The following is a 17129-nucleotide window of genomic DNA, read 5'->3' as shown; positions in this document are numbered from 1 at the left end:
GGGCCCAGAAAACAATTCCACCCCATCCTCTCTATCTGACAGCCCTTCAAGGACTTGAAGATGGTGATCCTATCTGACAGCCCTTCAAGGACTTAAAGATGGTGATCCTATCACATCTCAGCCGCCTCCTCTCCAGGCTAAACATGCCCAGCTCCTTCAACCTTTCCTCATAGGACTTGGTCTTCAGACCCCTCTCTAGGACAGCCCTTCAAATCCTTGAAGATGGTGATCCTATCACCTCTCAGCCGCCTCCTCTCCAGGCTAAACATGCCCAGCTCCTTCAACCTTTCCTCATAGGACTTGGTCTCCAGACCCCTCTATAGGACAGCCCTTCATGGACTTGAAGATGGTGATCCTATCACCTCTCAGCCGCCTCCTCTCCAGGCTAAACATCCCCAGCTCCTACAGCCTTTCCTCATAGGACTTGGTCTCCAGGCCCCTCTATAGGACAGCCCTTCAAGGACTTGAAGATGGTGATCCTATCACCTCTCAGCCGCCTCCTCTCCAGGCTAAACATGCCCAGCTCCTTCAACCTTTCTTCACAGGACTTGGTCTCCGGACCCCTTACCATCTTTATCGCCCTCCTCTGGACAGACAGAGAGAGGTAGACAGGCAAAGGAACGTTTTTCTCATCACCTACTGCTTGGTTTTCATCTGGAGATGTCAAAGATTGAACCCGGGACCTTCTGCATGCCCTACCACTTAGCCACAGCCCCTCCATGACACCACTGAGCCTGGTCTCTGGCATTTAAGGGGAGCCATCGCTAATATGCTGACTCCCAGCTGAATGAGGACCAATCAACTGAAGAAAGGTCTAGAAAATGGGTCCCGATGTGGAGCTGCCCGATAGCCTAGCCTCATCAGAACTTGGAACCTAAATTGGTTTGCTCACGCGTAGTACTTGCTTGGGAAAGCGCCAGGACCGGGGGGTGTTGAGCAAAAGAAGGCGGATGACCACCTCTGTTCATCTCTTGCCTTGAAAACCATCAGGGGTCATTATAGCACCCACCTGTCAAGAGGGCTCTTGCCATTACTATATCAAGACACTTCCGCTTTCCACTGTCTCCGCTTTGCTTTGCTGCTATCTCTATGTAACAGTAGAAACGTTCCTTTCTGCCTAGTCTCAAGAGTCACCAAGGTTGCTCTTGCCTGATTATGTGCACACCTGTGAGGGGTCTGGGAGGAATCTTGGGGGGGGGAGACTGCTTGCTTCCCGCTTTCCTTTGAACGTGTAACGGTTTGGACCAGGGTTATAAGAGAAGGGAAAAAGCCTGCCAAAGCCAGTTTAAGTAAGGACCATCTTGCTCTGACCTGTCATGTATCAATAAATACCTATTCCTGGAATGGACTGTCTGTGATCCTTGAACTGCCGGGGTCTTGACACGACCAATCTTTTTAAAAAGCGGAAAGGGCCAGGTGGAGCTTTTCATTGGCCACTGGAAATCTAATACATACTGCAGATTTTTTTTAAAGCTGCTTCAGCGGCAGCCACCACCGGTGCACAAGGGTCTTCACTACAGGGCGGAAGGTCAGCTGCATGTATAAGCAAGAAAACATCTTAAGACCAATGTTTCCTCTAAACTGCGGAGTCTTGTGAGCAAAAATTCTACTTCATGAGTTACTGGCATTAACCTTGTGAGCTACTGCATAAATCAGTTTGCTCGGGGGCCATTCTTCCTAAGACAAAAATGTGTGTGAGCCAGAAGCCAAAAAAAGCTGTGAGCTAGCTCACACTAACTCAGCTTGAACACTGCTTAAGACAGCATGTCCATTATTAAAGGCAGTTTGTTAAGACTTCTGGACGTGTTTAGGAGTGGTTATTAGAGCGATGCATCACCTCAATATGGCATTGGTTTATGGCAGCCATTTTATCATTGATTCTGCCTCCTGTGGCAGCCATTTTGTGATTGGGCCAGAATTCCAAAACACGCTCAGAGGTTTTAAAAAGATAGAAGCCCCTGCTCTGGACTAAACAGAGGGGGTGTTTGGCGGGGGTTGGTGACTTGTCCCAGCTGGGTCCTGTTAGCTCCAGCACAGACTGCGACATTTCAAGAGGCCTCCGGTGCCCAGTTGTGCCAGAATGCCCACCGTCCCTTTCCTTGGAAGCCTGAACCAGTTCGAAATGCAGCAGCTGAGGTTTGATGGGTGCTCCCCATCCCACCCATATTACAGCATTGTGAGAAAGCACGTGTTTGTGGCCAGAATGCCCCTGAACACAATTCAAGGCATATGAACCTATCAAACTGCCTTATACTGAATCAGACCCTGAGTCCATCAAGTCAGTAATGTCTACTCAGACTGGCAACGGCTCTCCAGGGTCTCAAGCTGAGGTTTTACACACCTATTTGCCTGAACCCTTTTTAAGTTGGAGATGCCGGGGATTGAACCTGGGACCTTCTGCTTACCAAGCAGATGCTCTACCACTGAGCCACTGTCCCTCCCCTAATTGGCGGTGGCTCTCCAGGGTCTCAAGCGGAGGTTTTTCACACCTATTTGCCTGGACCCTTTTTTGGAGATGCCAGGGATTGAACCTGGGACCTTCTGCTTCCCAAGCAGATGCTCTACCACTGAGCCACCATCCCTCTCCACTTTCAATTGGTTTGGGTCAGGGCATCTGACTGACCGCTTGCTCTCAGGGGGTCCTGTCTGCACCTCCTGGTCTCTCGCAGGGCCCTTGGTCCGGATACCTCTGGAAGTTGGGAGTCCAGTGGACACTTGGGACAAGGCCTTTCCCAATGATAGAACAGTCTTCCTTGAGATATTCAGCCACCAGATCAGTTGATGCTAGGTGACGCTTTTCAGTTGTCATTTATCCCTTAGCAGTTGGGCAGGACCACCCCCAGGAAGGGGAACTATGGGGTGAAGTAGGTTTGCTTAAAAGGACGTCACGACATTTCTCTTGAAATGGACATTGCTGAACGAGACACCGCATTTGCATTTGATCGCACTGAGGCTTGCGATATTGACGCAGTGTGCTAGAACAGCAAGCGGTTGGGAGACAGTTTTAACAGTTGCGCTAAAGCGTTGGGTATTAGCATAATCGTTAAGATGGGGAGGTGGCATTTTACAGATGGTGGAAGTTTTAAGACTTGCAAGCTACCGCAATAATCTGTAGCAGCAGTTCCCAAATCGGTTTGGTATGGAGACCCGCCATCCCCACCCTCCAAAAAGTCCAAATTTGCTTAGTATGGCAGCCCAGCTGTGGCTGGACCAAGATTCTTTGGCACCGTAGGCAAACCATGACTTTGGCATCCATCCGGTTTAACATTCCATTACCTACAGTGACTAACCAAATGTTGAGAACCCAATGCAAATCAAAGGGCGCACGACCCACCACTACGAACCCGAAGCAAGTGGCATTCTGACACAGCCTTTTGTGTGAGCGCATGAGGCGCCATCAGGTCACTTCCGATTTATGGCAAAGCTATAAATTAATGACTTCTGTAATGCCCCATCATTAGCAGCTTTTGCAAGCTGAGGGCCATGGCTTCCTCAATGAAGTCAATCCAACTCACGTTTGGATGTTCCTCTTTTCCTGCCGACTTCAACTTCCCTAGCATTACTGTCTTCTCCATTGACTTCTGACTTTGCATACTAATATTATATTCCACCATTAATTACTTGATCCTCCTCCATTACTCACTCAGTCTCTAATCCACTTCAGCAACATGAGAACAGCCCTGCTGGATCAGACCAGTGAGGGTCCATCCAGTCTTACACTGTGGCCATTCAGTTCCCCTGCAGGGCCAACAACAAGGCAGAGAAGCCGAGGCCTTCCCCTGAGAAGAACATCAGAAGAGCCCTGCTGAATCAGACCAGTGAGGGTCTATATAATCCAGCCTCCTGTCTCACACAGTGGCCAACCAGTTCCTCTGGAGGGCCAACAACAGGGCAGAGAGGCCGAGGCCTTCCCCTGAGAAGAACATCAGAAGAGCCCTGCTGAATCAGACCAGTGAGGGTCCATATAATCCAGCCTCCTGTCTCACACAGAGGCCAACCAGTTCCTCTGGAGGGCTAACAACAGGGCAGAGAGGCCGAGGCCTTCCCCTGAGAAGAACCTCAGAAGAGCCCTGCTGGGTCAGACCAATGAGGGTCCATCTAATCCAGCCTCCTGTCTCACACAGGGGCCAGCCAGTTCCTCTGGAGGGCCAACAACAGGGCAGAGAGGCCGAGGCCTTCCCCTGAGAAGAACCTCAGAAGAGCCCTGCTGAATCAGACCAGTGAGGGTCCATATAATCCAGCCTCCTGTCTCACACAGTGGCCAACCAGTTCCTCTGGAGGGCCAACAACAGGGCAGAGAGGCCGACGCCTTCCCTTGAGAAGAACATCAGAAGAGCCCTGCTGGGTCAGACTAGTGAGGGTCCATATAGTCCAGCCTCCTGTCTCACACAGTGGCCAACCAGTCCCTCTGGAGGGCCAACAAGGCAGAGAGGCTGAGGCCTTCCCCTAAGAACCTCAGAAGAGCCCTGCTGGATCATACCAGTGAGGTTCCATATAGTCCAGCCTCCTGTCTCACACAGGGGCCAACCAGTTCCTCTGGAGGGCCAACAACGGGGCATAGAGGCTCAGGCCTTCCCCTGAGAGGAACGTCAGAAGAACCCTGCTGGGTCAGACCAGTGAAGGTCCATCCGGTCCAGCTCCTGTCTCACACAGTGGCCCACCAATTCCTCTGGAGGACCAACAACAGGGCAGAGTCCAAAGACTTCCCTAATGTTGCCTCCCGACTCTGGGATTCAGAAGATTAAAGCCTTTGAACGTGGAGGTTCCTCTCAGTAGCCATTGATAGACTTATCCTCCATGAATCTAATTCCCTTTTAAGACTGTTTATGCCTGTGGCCATCACTACGTCTTCTGGCAGCAAATTCCACATTTCCATCGCTCTGTGTAAAGCAGTATTCCCTTTTGTCTATCCTGAGCCTACGGCCCATCTGCTTCACTGGATGCCCTTGAGATCTAACATTCTGGGATAGGGAGAACATATATGAACATATAAAGCTGCCTTATACTGAATCAGACCCTGGGTCCATCAAAGTCAGTATTGTCTTCTCAGACTGGCAGCGGCTCTCCAGGGTCTCAAGCGGAGGTTTTTCACACCTATTTGCCTGGACCCTTTTTTGGAGATGCCGGGGATTGAACCTGGGACCTTCTGCTTCCCAAGCAGATGCTCTGCCACTGAACCACCATCCTTCCCCGGAGAAAAATCCGGGGTAAACTGGGGAGGGGTGGCTCAAAGGGACAGAAATCTTGCACTGAGGCTCGGAAAAAGCCCTTCTGCTAGATGGCCAATTTAAGCCAACGAGGATGGACCACACAGAGGAGTTACCAAGAGACAAGAAGCCATGAGCGGGCCAGGCCTTAGCTGATGCCTCCTGGGCCCTCTGGGGTTCCGCTGCTCCCCGTCTCTCGGCAGCGTTCTGCCTGCCGTTACAACCCGCTATGGAGCCGGGCAGGGAATGCTGCGGAGACACAGATATCACGTGTTTGATTGGCACACACCTGTGCACGCAGGCTCAGGCTCAATCCAGTGGTGGGCCAGGCGTCTGGATCAGCTCTCTCCTTCCTCCCACATTGGTAAGGAAGCACGCTCAACAACTCCCACAAAAGGAGCCAAAGTACACGTGAAGGGACATTCGCGCACAAGTTCCAGTATGGTCCCTTCACCAAGAACAGAGTTTGACCCAAGTAGGGTTTGGCCCAAGAGTAGGGCTTGGCCCAACTGGGTTACATGCAACAAGCTCGGTTCTTGCAGCATCTAGAAACATGACACAAAGTCAAAACCAGACACAATGGAGGCGGCCTCGGGATTTTTTTTGGGGGGGGGGGGGAGCAGCGGTGGTGGAAACAGAATGAAGCAAAGTTTGCACACAAGAGACCGTCTTCGGCATGCCAACTGCTGCACTGAGGTGACAGACTAAATTTAGCATGGGCACCAGCTCCGTTTCACATCGAAGAGCCAACCTGCACCGGGCAGCTTTCACGCAGAGCGCTGCTGAAACCTTACAAATCTCCAAGACAGAGACGCAAGGCCAGGACACTTGAAAGGTTTCCGCCCAACTGTAGAATGTAAATTCAGAGTTGCATTAGGGCATGGACAGAGTGCCAAATAGAACTGCACTAATCCTGATTATAGAACTCATTTGCACTCATCTGCCTTTACAGCTGTAACAAAACCATTACATTCAAAGTATTGTATTTGCTGAACTTGCCTTAAAAAGTACATAGGGCCTTTGCTATGATTTGGTTCCAAGGTCCTAACGATGGACAATAGGCTTCTATTAGTGCCTGCATATCTCAAAGCACATTTCTCTAGCTAGAGGACGTTGTCAAAGTTCCGTTAGCATCCTCTGATAAGGAAAGCTTTTCTCCCTGCCTCAAGGAAGGACCTCTTAGTCCGAAAAGAGCCATCACGCCCATGCAGTAGAGATTGTACTTACTGACACGTTCTTTGGAACAAAACCAGAAAACCGGCTGACGCTAGATGCCGGGAAGACAGGAGATTGGGAGTAGAGACCAAAGAAATCCCCAAGGGATTACCTCACCTCGGTAGAGACGGGTTTCTTTTAAGCTAATGAGATGCCACGTAAGTCTAAGAGCGAGGATCTGCAACCAATCGAGACCTGCTTTGTTATCAGAAATTGTATAAATATGCTATGTTTTGTAAAGATGGGTTTGAGGAAAAATGAAGGACAGATCCTTCCTCTTGCCACTGGTGGTAATAAAGGAATCTCTGGATCAACTGACTTGGAACTCTGGCTGTTGAGTCTCTTCGACTGGGCTAGAGGGAGTCAACTTTTGGCACAAATGGTGTGTGCAACACAACTGTAGAGATTGTGAGCTCTTGCTAGACAGCATAAGTCACTCCCTCTCAGAGCATTTCCTGGACACAGGGAACATTTCAAAATCTGTGTTTTTCTACGGGGGAAAAAGAAAACATAAAAGGCAGTATCCAGCAAGGTTGTCTTCTCGGTAATTTCCAGCTGGGTCATGCCTGTCAGCTCGGAAAAGCTCAAGAGCACAGGTAACCCCAGCTCTTACCGGGAGCCCTGCGGTAAAGGTCGAAAGACTGCCCCATCTCCCGGCAGAGCAATTCTCAAAATAAAAAGTCCCTCAGCTTTTCTGAAAAAGGACTCTCCCCTTTCCTCCAGTAACAACTCTGTGATACTCTGATCTTGAGCAGTGAATACCCGCTGCTAATCGCTTATCACCCAATAGACAAAACGGAGCGGGTTTTTTTTTGTTTTTGCAACTGCGAGAGTTCTTCTTGGATTCCTATCAGCATGTAGACGCGTGACTGGGTCATAAGAATATATGTCAGACTGAGCAGGCAAACATGGTAAAATACGTCAGGCTGTGTGCCATCCTGTCCATCTTACCGAAGGGGCAGAATCATTCTGAATAATGTGAACAAATACGAACATACGAACCTTCCCCTCGTAACCGGCAGGCGTGAGAATTCAGACCGGCCAAGATGAACGCTCTTAAAAGACTTTGGGAAGTCGACAGGTGGGTATACGAGGGAAGATGTTTCGGAGGGGGGAATACAAAAAAAAAAAAAAAAAAGATGGGCACGAATGAAAAGGGTTCTGTACTTTTCGGAGAAGCCCGACTGCACAAAACGGAGGCTGCGTTTGGCGGCGGGGGGGAGGACTGCTCTGCTTAACAACTGCGGCAGGGCTAGAACGGACAAGATTTAAAATTTGTTCAGGATTCTCAGACAGGAATTTTTAAGATGTGCATGGCTACAGTTCACTTAGCTAAAAAAGGAATGTATCGCTACCACACATCGTGACCACGCACTGTGCGTTAACACCGCATACGTCCAAACCCACTCGCGCGAGGCCCTGGGAAACGTTCTCTCTCCGGTGAAGCCACCTGACAAAAAGAAAACAGGGTTAGGCAAAACGGCCCAGAGTTTCCATTTCTCCTAGAGAAGAAGGCCACACCAAGTCAAGAACGCTTTATTAGCATACAATACAAAAATAAGGGGAGAAGGAGCGGAGGCCAGGGGTAGCTGGATCTCTCAACATCCATCGCTTTGCTTTTTTTACTCGGGGGAACCTTCCAGACCGCTTCCACCGCATCCAGATTTGTGTATCGTTAAGAGGAACAGTCACGCTTCCCGAGCACGTTTCACGGGGCGGGGCGCGTCTCTGCGGCCGGGATCACAATTCGTGCGTCATCCGATGGTTCTCTCCGGGGTCGTGGCCCCTCTTCACGTCCCGCCCTTTGGCGGCCAAGCCCGAGTGGTCGGTCTACAATCGCAGAGCGCAGGAGGGAATATCTGGCTCTGCTCTTCAGCTGCGTGCTCACACCTATTGCACACTTAAAAGAAGGCTTATTTACAAGAAGGATATGCAAACAGTTGAACTAGTTGTTTTATTAAATGTACTCATACAGTCCGGAGACTCTCAGGGGCTTCTGCGGTGGCTTCGCCTCCGAACAATCTCTTTGCTTTCTCTCCTCCCCGCCCCCCCCCCCCTCCTGCCACCAGAAAACACTTGAGAAAGAATATCAAGCCAACGAAGACCCAACCGAGAGTTTTTGAACAGGCACGCACACACAAAAAAAGCACAGCAATTATTTACAGCGTTTTCAAAACAGCCTCTCCCCCACGGCCCCTGGACCCACCCCCCGACTTTGGAACCGTTGCCTTATTATCACAGCCGCTCACTTTGTGCTGGAAGCCGGGGCACGCCTCGGTCTTGGTTTTCCCAACCCAAATGCTGCTCGCAGGCGAAAAACCTGCCGCTTAAGATGTCACCAGTAGGACAAAGAGGGGCAACTCCCTCCCCCACCACCACCGTCCCGCAATCAGCTAACCTTCTCCCTAGCATATTTAGGGGGAGCCCCTGTGGAAAATGCACACTGATTGGTCCAGCTAGCCACACGTGCTCTCTGTGGGATCCCTTCTGACCATCCCTGGCCGTTCTGTTCCGTTCTCAGAACAGCCAAGAAGCAAACTGTAGCTTCCTTCCCTCTTTAGGAAATTCTGTCCTTTCACGAGAGAGACTAATGCTTTCCTTAAAAAATACATGTTTTTATTTTGTGGTTTTTTTTCCCCCTTATCAGGTGAAATACAAAAAGTAACAGCGAAGCTGAGGGAAGGAAAAACCCAAGACAGAAAAAAAAAAAGACTTCCTGTCCAACAATCTTTTTTTTTTTTTTTACATATATGTACATCATCACCGTCAGCTGTTATCAGCGTTTTAAAGTAAAAGCAGAAAATCTGGGATTAAAAAAAGAGACAGGAAGCTTTACCTTTAAAATATATATTGCCTTTTTCTACAAGGAAGGTTTCTTGTCAGTCCTTTTTCCTACGAGGTGCCCGAAGGGAACACTTCGGATTGCCTAAGCAGCCATTTCCTATGGCAATGCAATCTCACGAGCCCCAGCGTTCAGGGGCACTGCATCCTCCCCCCCCCCACCCCAAGTTACTGAAACTGCCCACTAAGAGAGAGAGAGGGGAGGCGGGATTAAAAAAAAAATTCACATTTTTTAGGGGGATGAGCAGTAGAAAACCCAAAAACTTTTGAATTCCGAAGTCGGTCTTCAAACGGGAAAAACAAGAAATAAGAAAAAGTAACCCTGACTCGGTGCGTAATTGGCTGCTAAACTGTCCTGTTCCAAACCCCCTAAGAAATGCACCATTCCTAGTGACTCACATTCAGATGAAACGTTAAGAATACTGGCGAGTCGCAAAAAGCCAGCGTCGTTTAGAAAAAAGGCAGGGCTGTCTTGAACTCGCCCTCCCGGTGGCTGTCCTTACGGGGTGGAGGACAAGCAGGTCCCTCACAGCCTCCAGGGCACTCTGGGGAGAGGTCGGAAGAGCAAAGCCGCCAGTTCTCCGCCCTGTCCCAGACACCCCCCCGCCGCGAGTTTCCCATCATCCCCACAGCCAGGCGTTCCGTTTCATCCGTCTTGTCGCAGCCCCTGCGGAACTTTCGGTTGAGTCTGTCGCTCCCTTTGGCCCAGGCTGGAACAGGACTCGACTGTTAATTAAGGGACGATGCCCCACGGAGCAGACCCACAGTCGCGGGGCTCTCCTGCGTTTGTATGGAATTCCGCCCCTCCCACCCCGCTACCTTGGTGGTCTAACCTGGCATCTTCTGGAAGTCTGGGATAAGATTGATTAAGACACGTTCGTAAGTCCAGGACGTTTGAAATTCTCTCGGTATATAAACGGTATATCCTCTGTGCTAAAAATTAAATATGCGTGCGCACGCACACAATCTAAGGGGTGTTGCAAACACACAAATGGCAGAATGGAATGCAACTTCCCAGTTGCCTAAAAGATTGCATTTAAAAAAAAAATTAACTGTTAACAAAACCCCAGTTTTCACACAAAAGTAGTCTACGCCTACAGCCATCTATCGAGAAGAGTAAAGATGGCAGGGTTGGAGGGGCGGAAGAGAGAAAGAGAATCTGCCTGGCGCTACTGCATACTTAACCTGCCCTCAGCTTAGCGTGCAACACCAAGGAAAGCAGCAGAGAAGAAGCATGCTGGTGTCAGAGCCGTGCGGTGAATAGAAGCCATCCAGCCCCACCGTCTGGGCCCCGGAGAAGATGCAAATGGACTAAGCCAAGACAGCAGCGCAAGCGTACAAACCCGCTACCTAAATGCGCACCTGGAAGGTCAAGACCAAAAGGCGCTTCTCCCAACAGCTCGTGTGCGCTTCCTTTTTAGAAAGCAGGAAAAAACCTCTGCTGAGTGCGCCCAGGGGAGAGACCTCTACAAACAGCAGCCAGCAAAACCAAGCTCCCTTAGGGATTCTGTTTAAAATTATGATTGGCGAGTGAAGGGCCCATTCCAGGTCCGGGGTTACCAACTAGCCTGTCTCTGTGCGAAGGACAAAAAGAAAAGCTTTGGCTAGAACCAAGGAGTAAATATGGAACTAGAGGAACGAAGCAACAGGCCAAACCACCCCGTCGTGCACTCCCCCCCCCCCTTCCGCCCCCACGAGCCTCAGCCAGCGAGAAGCACAGCAACTGCAGGCCAAGGGGGAAGGAACAGGCTCCCCCACCACCACCCTAGTGTTCTACCACCTGAGACTGGCTGATCAGACCGCCCGTCTACCTGGGCAGATTCCAGGCTGATGTCGAGGTCGTGCTACTCTAACCAAACTGAGAAACGGAGGGGAACTTTTTAGGAACCTAAAAAGGGCTGCGAGAAAGGAAAGGATTAGCATGCAAAGATGGCCGCCCCTCTCCCTTTTTTGCTCCGGTGGTGAAAACGCCCCATATGAGCTCCCAACGGGCACCAAGGAGAAAAAGAAGCACAAACCACTGAGGGGAGGAGCTGAAGCAAGTGGGGGCAAAAAGGCAGGCTCAGGACGGGTGACAGTCGCCAGGGAAAAAAGACAGGCTCTGAATTCTTTAGAACTTGGACCTCCCTTCCCCTGTCTGTGCGGGATCCTCCATGACTTCCGCCTCTCTCCTAGGCTCCGGTCTGGGGAACTGGCTTTAAAAAATCCCCATGGTAGATTAATTATTTGTAGCTACTGAAAGTTTTTCTTTATTATTAGTTCATCAACAAATTTAAGATTAGTTCTTAAATTATTTTGCAGCACCCCCTACATTTTAGGCCAACAACTAACCCCTCCCCCCTCCCCCGCAGAAACCAACAGAATGTGATAGATATATATATTTAGATAGGTATATATATGTTGTAGCACAGAACATACCTTAATTCAGAACCAAAAATGTTGTGGGGCCCTTTAGGGGAGGAAAATTGAAATGAAAGTGAAAGCGCTACTTCCACTGCTCTCTAGAAAGTTCCGGAAACACCTTCATTCAGTACCTGGGAGGGAAGAAGGGGCGTTTTGGTGCAAAGAACGGCGGGCCCCGGGCAAACGGGGGCCGAGGCCTTTTTAAGTTGTTAAAGGGGTCTCTATTTAAGAACGACTCCCTAGGCCTAAAGTCTGGCCGCTGGTTCCTAACACCCAGCCCACCTCGGTTTGTGTTGTCCCTGTGAGAGAGGACAGAGGATCCGACATTAAGGGTTGGCCCCAGAGGATCTCTTCCAAGGGGCGACAAGCCCACCACGTTCTCTCGAGCTCGACCAAGGGACTGACCGCCGTGGTCGCGCTGAGGCTGGGTGCCTTGGTCCCGGGATGCTCCGGACTGTATGTTAAAATGCTCTTTCATTGTCCCTTGATGAACGGCACCCAGATCCTTGCTGAACGGGACCCCGTGGTCTGCGGCGAGGGGAGGAGCGGGGAATGGGAGGCCGAGATCCCCAGGAGGTGGCGGAGGGGTGGAGAAAGGGACGCTGGGGCGTTCCACGGGGAGAGGAGGGGGCGGCTGATTGGGAAATGGGACTCCCCCACGTTCTAAGGAAGGAGGCGGGGGCGGAGGAACGCCGTGAGGCAAGGACAGAGGGGATGGCGGTTCTTTCGAGAAAGGGCTAGCGTGATCCACTGATGGCATGCGTGGAGGGGGGACCGAGTGATCCCTGGGGAAAATGCTGCTGAGATCCTTCGGTGGTGGAAGAGACTGAGGCCCCGCAGGAGGCGGCCCCAACTGGTCCCTTGGGAAGGAAGTCCCATGCTCCATGGGAGGCGGCCCGAGTGGCGGTGGCACGTGACGGTCAAAGGAAGCGCTAAAGCTGTTTGTTCTGAAGGTGTTCACGCTCTCTTGAAACGGCGGCCCGCGGTCTTTGTACTGGGTCTGGAAGCTGGACACGCTGCCGCCGGCGCCCATGGCAGGCATCTCCGTGGCGCTCGAAGGCCCATTGTCGAAGGAGCTCCCTGCACTGCTCATCTCAAACCACCCCGCCCTGCCGGCTTCGCGCCCGTGTCCTCTGCTCCCTTTCCCGAGAATTCTGATGGACTCGACCGTCTGAATGGGCTCCCCGGACATCCCCCTGTTGGACGCGTTATGGTAACCTAAGGTTTCTATAGGGGCTCCTTTCTCTTCAGTGCTATCGGGCAAATCAAGACACGAGGAAGAGACTCTGGTCTCAATCCGGTAATGCTCCTCTTGTTGCTGCTCTATGGCAGAAATACCCGCCTGGCTGAGGTTGGGACCGTCGCTGGGACCCCCCTTTGGGCCCTGGCTAAAATGCTTGCTATCGTCAGAGGGCTTTCGAGATGCATTTTTGAGCATGTTCTTAAACTCAATGGTTGAAGTGGCTGAGATGGAAGACGCTACAGGTTTATCCGTGCTAGCTGGAGTCAAGAGTGCATTCTGGGATGAGAAGAGCGACGACCTGTGTGGAACCAGATGAGGGGAATCTGGATACTGTTTCTGCGATAGGCCGGCGTGTGGCATCGGTTTGGACAAGCTGTTGTGATTGGAATCCGGGCTGAAAAAAGCATCGTTCTTACTCGGCGTAGGGGATGCGTCTGAACCGGAGTCGTTCCCCCGTAAACTGTAACTCCCATACATGCCAGGAGAGGACAACGGATCGCAGCTTTCGCTCTGGTCATGAAGAGATCTCACCGACGGAGGGAAAGAGGATTTGATGCCAAATCCAGAGGTCCTTTGACTGTATCCAGGCAGAACTGGCTGGTACTCCGCAGAATCAGCAAGTTTACCAGATTTCAGGATAGATTTTCCCGGTTGCTTCTCCAGGTTGACCAAGGCAGAGGGTGGAGGGCCAGAATAATCGAAGTCACGGTAATCTTCGTCCTCCTGGAAGGAAGTGTCAGGGTAGAACTTTTCCTGAGGGGAGTCCATTAAGGAGGAAGGTAATTCCATGCTGTCAGAGGACTGTTTGTACATGCTGGCCGGAGAATCCCTACCCATCCCGAAAGACCTGTATGAAGAATTAGAGAGCTCTTGGGGATAGCTGTCCTCTCTGCTCTGAAGAGGGGACCTGGTGCTGCTAGGCGTAGAAGAGCCTGGACTGATTATCTTTGAGAGCAGGGAGAGAGTGTCGACGTTGCTAGATGAGGGTTTGTCCATCATCTCGTCCTGAGTCGGCGTTCCGCTCCGCTCGTCGCGAACAGGAGTGCCGTCTATGCTGTCCATTGAAGTGCTCGTGGGCCCTCGGCTGAAATCCGGGGAGGAGGGATGGCTCTCGGGTGGCACGGCGGATCCCAAGCTACTTAAAATCGGGATGTTCAGATTCAAGCCGCTGAAGCCAGGGTTGCCCTTGAGGAAGTTGTGTATCTTCATTTCCAGGCTAGGAGAAGTCGGTTCAGACTCCACTTTCGTCTCCGAAATTTCGGAAGACTGGCTCAGCGGGTTCTCTGCTGGCCGAAGGGAAGGGCTGCCAGTCTGGGAGCTGGCAAAACCCAAGGTGTTGGCAGGGGGTTTAAAACTGGAACTGGGAAGCCCTGGGCTATGGCCGAGGGGAGCCTTGTTGACAGATGTGGAAGAAACCTCCGAAGAAGAAGAGTTGGGAGAATAAGCAAAACCCTGCGGCACGAAAGACTGAGCATTGGAAGAAACACTCCTCCCTTTGACGCAAGGGGCCGCTGTGGTGGCGGGAGACGCAGCGGTGCTCTGAGATGCGCTCTCGCTCGGCTGGGCGGTGTTGCTGGCAACGCTCTGGAGAAAGGAGGACAAGCCTGGGGGGAGGAAAAAGAGACAAGGAATTGATTTAAAACGCTTCTCTCCTGCCGTTCCACCAACTCTATTTCAGCTACAGAGTACAAGACAGACAAGCCAGGAATGAGCTTCAGGAATCTCACACCAGGCACTCACTTCATGAGTTTTCCCAGACTGCTCTGCTCATATCTGAGTGCTGGGAAGCATACTGTGACTCCGTCTATACGCCACATTTATTTATTTATTGTATGGCGGAGTATAATGTATTATATACCAAGCATATAATAATGTATTTTATTGTATAAATATACTACTAATATAATAATATTTTACATTATTACATACCAGAAGCATATAACAATATAAAAATATAAACTATAAAAAGAGAGCCAGTTTAGTGTGGTGGTTAAGTGCGGACTCTTATCTGGGAGAACTGGGTTTGATTCCCCACTCCTCCACTTGCACCTGCTGGAATGGCCTTGGGTCAGCCGTAGCTCTGTCAGAGGTTGTCCTTGAAAGGGCAGCTTCTGGGAGAGCCCTCTCAGTCCCACCCACCTCACAGAGTGTCTGTTGCGGTTGGTGGGGGGGAGCCGCTCTGAGACTCTTGAGTGAAGGGCAGGATATAAATCCAATATCTTCATCATCATCTTCAAAATATGTAACTAAGTGCATAAAATAAGTATGCAGACAGTTTGGGGAATCTCCCTAAATACGTCTTTTCAATTCATTCAAGTCACAGCTGGGGAGAGTTCAGAGCTCCATCACATCTCTTTGGAAAGCATGACGCTCACATTCCTGAGGCAGATGAAAAATAGCCTGGTTGGCTGCACCGCAATTGCATCTGTGTCCTAATATTTTATGCCCCAGGGTCGTCAAGTCCAACCCCTTGCACAATGCAGGAAACTCACAAATACCTCCCCTTAAGTTCACAGGATCCGCCTCTGATTCAAAATCTCCAAGGAAGGACAGCCCACCACCTCTCGAGGAAGCCTGTTCTAACGGACAAAAAGTTCTTCCTCGTGCTGAGCTGGAAACTCTTCTAGTTTAAATTAAACCCATTGGTTCTGGTCCTACCTTCTGGGGCTGCAGAAAACAATTTCGCCCCATCCACTATAGGATAGCCCTTCAAGTACTTGAAGATGGTGATCCTATCACCTCTCAGCCGCCTCCTCTCCAGGCTAAACATCCCCAGCACCTTCAACCTTTCCTCATAGGACTTGGTCTCCAGACCCCTCTATAGGACAGCCCTTCAAGTACTTGAAGATGGTGATCCTATCACCTCTCAGCAGCCTCCTCTCCAGGCTAAACATGCCCAGCTCCTTCAACCTTTCCTCATAGGACTTGGTCTCCAGACCCCTCTATAGGACAGCCCTTCAAGTACTTGAAGATGGTGATCCTATCACCTCTCAGCCGCCTCCTCTCCAGGCTAAACATGCCCAGCTCCTTCAACCTTTCCTCATAGGACTTCGTCTCCAGACCCCTCTATAGGACAGCCCTTCAAGTACTTGAAGATGGTGATCCTATCACCTCTCAGCCGCCTCCTCTCCAGGCTAAACATCGCCAGCTCCTTCAACCTTTCCTCATAGGACTTGGTCTCCAGACCCCTCTATAGGACAGCCCTTCAAGTACTTGAAGATGGTGATCCTATCACCTCTCAGCCGCCTCCTCTCCAGGCTAAACATGCCCAGCTCCTTCAACCTTTCCTCACAGGACTTGGTCTCCAGACCTCTCTATAGGACAGCTCTTCAAGGACTTGAAGATGGTGATCCTATCACCTCTCAGCCGCCTCCTCTCCAGGCTAAACATGCCCAGCTCCTTCAACCTTTCCTCATAGGACTCGGTCTCCAGACCTCTCACCATCTTCGTCACCCTTCTCTGGACCCGTTCCAGCTTGTCTAGATCCTTCTTAAAATGTGGTGCCCAAAACGGAACACAACATTCCAGGTGATGTCTTACGAAAGCAGAGTAAAGCGATGCCATCACTTCACGTGATCTGGACACTAGGCTTCTATTAATGGGGCCCAAAATGGCATTTGCCTTTGAAACAGATAAAGCTAAACAGGTAAAGCCGCCGTCTAGTGCCAAGCAGAAGGGATCCAGCTGCACAGACAATAGAAGTGGTAGTTCCAACCGCGGCAAAACTGGGCGGCCCCACAGGTCTCTCTCAAACCCCAGGAATAACCTTTCTGGCGGCTGAACAAAGTTTCGAGTCCGACGGCACCTTTAAGACCAACAAAGTCTAATTCTGGGCATAAGCTTTTGCATGCAGGCTTCTTCAGCTGACACCCAGGACTAAACTGGGTCAGTCTTAAAGGCGCTACTGGACTTGGAACTTTCCTCTTGCGATGTAGGTTGGGCTGAGAGAGCGACTGGCTCGTGGTCACCCGCAGAGTTCCTTCGCACGAGAGAGGGCTCCAACCTGGGCCTCCCAGATACTAGTCCGACACTCTTTAATCACAGGGCCACGCTGGCTCAGAAATTTTTTTTATTATGAGCCACACAGCGCACTTCCTTTCCGAGAATTGTCTGTCGAGTTGTCTCCTTGCCACGAGCGCTCCCACGCTTGGTTCAGTTTCTGTAATGCGAGGCTATCATTGGGGCTTGTAGAATCTTTCGGGCTCAAGTGCCGTGTTCTA

At 50.8% G+C, this 17129-nt stretch overlaps 1 protein-coding gene across 1 annotated transcript in view; it reads right to left on the bottom strand.

The window, feature by feature from the left end:
- Positions 1 to 7942: 7942 nt before the first annotated feature.
- Positions 7943 to 17129, bottom strand: part of RPRD2 (regulation of nuclear pre-mRNA domain containing 2) — a 105387-nt gene continuing 96200 nt past the window's right edge. Inside the window, 1 exon segment of the mRNA XM_060256213.1 lies at positions 7943 to 14513. Coding sequence (XP_060112196.1) covers positions 11791 to 14513 — 2723 coding nt within the window. The 3' untranslated portion in view covers positions 7943 to 11790.

This window comes from Heteronotia binoei, chromosome 1 (assembly GCF_032191835.1).
Source record: "Heteronotia binoei isolate CCM8104 ecotype False Entrance Well chromosome 1, APGP_CSIRO_Hbin_v1, whole genome shotgun sequence".
In the NCBI taxonomy this organism is placed as follows: domain Eukaryota; kingdom Metazoa; phylum Chordata; class Lepidosauria; order Squamata; family Gekkonidae; genus Heteronotia; species Heteronotia binoei.
The sequence above is the reverse complement of the archived record's forward strand: the minus strand, read 5'-3'. Positions and strand labels throughout refer to the sequence as shown.